At 40.8% G+C, this 2,500-nt stretch overlaps 1 protein-coding gene across 1 annotated transcript in view; it reads right to left on the bottom strand.

The window, feature by feature from the left end:
* Window positions 1–2,500, bottom strand: part of LOC144980925 (retinal guanylyl cyclase 1-like) — a 68,902-nt gene that overhangs the window by 27,253 nt on the left and 39,149 nt on the right. The window contains exon 5 of the mRNA XM_078928863.1: window positions 2,157–2,336. Within this exon, the coding sequence (XP_078784989.1) occupies window positions 2,157–2,336 (180 nt within the window). The remainder of the gene's footprint in view (window positions 1–2,156; window positions 2,337–2,500) is intronic.

Here is a 2,500-nt window from a genome sequence, read left to right as displayed (position 1 = left end):
TCTTTTTTCCAACCAGATTTCTACCAATGTATTTATAGCTTACAGCGCTTCTTTTTTCCAACCAGATTTCTACCCATGTATTTATAGCTTACAGCGCTTCTTTTTTCCAACCAGATTTCTACCAATGTATTTATAGCTTACAGCGCTTCTTTTTTCCAACCAGATTTCTACCCATGTATTTATAGCTTAGAGGCTTAGAGCGTTTCTGTTTACGGCCATTATTTCTACCCATGTATTTATAGCATACGGCGCTTCTGTTTCCAGACCCGATTTATATCCATGTAGCTTACGGCGCTTATTTTTTCAGATCCGATTTCTGCTTATATATTTATAGCTTGCAGCGCCTTTTGTCCAGCCGTTTCCTACCCATGTGTCTATAGCTTACAGCGCTTCATTTTTCCAGGATAATTTCCACCCATGTATTTATAGCTTACAACGCTTCTTTTTTCCAGGCCCGATTTCTACCCATGTTTTTATATCTTACAGCGCTTCTTTTTTCCAGGTCCGATTTATATCCATGTATTAATAGCTTACATCGCTTATCATTTTCAGACCCGATTGCTGCCTATATGTTTATAGCCTACAGCGCCTTTTTTCAGACATGATTTCCTTCATGTTTCTATAGCTTACAGTGCTTCATTTTAACAGCTCCGATTTCCACCTATGTATTTATAGCTTACAGCGCTTTTTTTTTTAAGACATGATTTTCTAGAAGGGACGAAATTGATAACTTTCAGCTCTTCTAGATTTGTTTTAGACAGTTCATCTGGTGATTAGTTCTCACTAAATTATACCAACCAGACTATAAGCGTTAAAGGTTACAGATCATTTTGTGTGCTGAAGCATTATATCAGGCTGGTTGATGTTGTGAGTATTTTACCCGAAGGAATATCATCAATAGCTTACAGTGCTTCTTTTCTCTAACCCGGATTTCTCGGCGTGTTTATTTATTCCTCCAGGATAAAGACCATATTATGTCAGTCAAGCGTTGTACCGTTGTCCCCGAAGACTTTAGTTGTCCTCAAAACAAACTAAAATATCCTGTGATGTGATGCTTCTGACTGAATTCTCACGAGAGTTTAAAGGACAGATAAAAGGAAATAACAGGAGAAAAGCGATGGTTCCAAAATGAAATGGGGTCACTGTTGTTTCCCATAAGGGTGAGTTATATTGGGATGGGTGGGGTGGGGGCGGTGGATAATGGGTGTTGTGAGAATTGTTCTATTGAATTGGGTGGCCCGATTGTGCATGAATTTCTATTTTATACATTTAACTTTTTGCTAGATGATACTAATCTTACTACTTCTATTACTACTACTATTACTACTACCCGTAGTTGTAGTATAGTAGTAGTAGTAGTAGTAGTAGTAGTAGTAGTAGTAGTAGTAGTAGTAGTAGTAGCAGTAGTAATAGTAGTAATAGAAAAAGAATAACAGTAACAATTGTTTTGGTAGTAGAAGCAGCAGCAGTAGCAGCAGTAGAAGCAGCAGCAGCTGCAGCAGCAGCAACAGTAGTAGTAGTAGTAGTAGTAGTAGTAGTAGTAGTAGTAGTAGTAGAAGTAGTAGTAGTAGTAGTAGTAGTAGTAGTAGAAGTAGTAGTAGTAGTAGTAGTAGTAGTAGTAGTAATAGTAGTAGTAGTAGTAGAAGTAGTAGTAGTAGTAGTAGTAGTAGTAGTAGTAGTAGTAATAGTAGTAGTAAACCACTTACCCTGACTACGTCTGTGAGTAGAGACAGCTTGATGGATGGGAACCATCTACCCTGACTACGTCTGTGAGTAGAGACAGCTTGATGTATGGAAACCACTTACCCTGACTACGTCTGTGAGTAGAGACAGCTAGATGGATGGGAACCACCTATCCTGACTACGTCTGTGAGTAGAGACAGCTTGATGGATGGAAACCACTTACCCTGACTACGTCTGTGAGTAGAGGCAGCTTGATGGATGGGAACCACCTACCCTGACTACGTCTGTGAGTAGAGACAGCTTGATGGATGGAAACCACTTACCCTGACTACGTCTGTGAGTAGAGGCAGCTTGATGGATGGGAACCACCTACCCTGACTACGTCTGTGAGTAGAGACAGCTTGATGGATGGGAACCACCTACCCTGACTACGTCTGTGAGTAGAGACAGCTTGATGGGTGGAAACCACTTACCCTGACCAAATCTGTGAGTAGAGACAGCTTGAAGTCCCAGTCCAACTTGATGTCTTCGTTGTGGATCATATCGTGTAAACTGCCACGACTGCAATATTCCATGACGAGCGCTGGTTTGTTCTCTCTCTCCACCATGAAGCCAACGTAGGGATTTAGATTTTCGTGTCGGAGATCTCGCAACTGTTTGGGGAGAACAAGTAGAATACGGTTTATGCGTATTGTTAATGGGGAGGAGCGATAACCAAGTTGGAACAACACTCGCCTAACATGCAAAACACATTTTTCCTAAAATCCCTGCAATCCACCAGTGATTGGGTAGCTCGGTCTGTTAGATCCGCGAAAAT

The sequence above is a fragment of the Berghia stephanieae genome, chromosome 10 (genome assembly GCF_034508935.2).
Source record: "Berghia stephanieae isolate SIO BIC M18660-M18661 chromosome 10, UCSD_Bste_1.3, whole genome shotgun sequence".
Lineage (NCBI taxonomy): Eukaryota > Metazoa > Mollusca > Gastropoda > Nudibranchia > Aeolidiidae > Berghia > Berghia stephanieae.
This window is presented reverse-complemented; position numbering and strand designations above follow the sequence as displayed.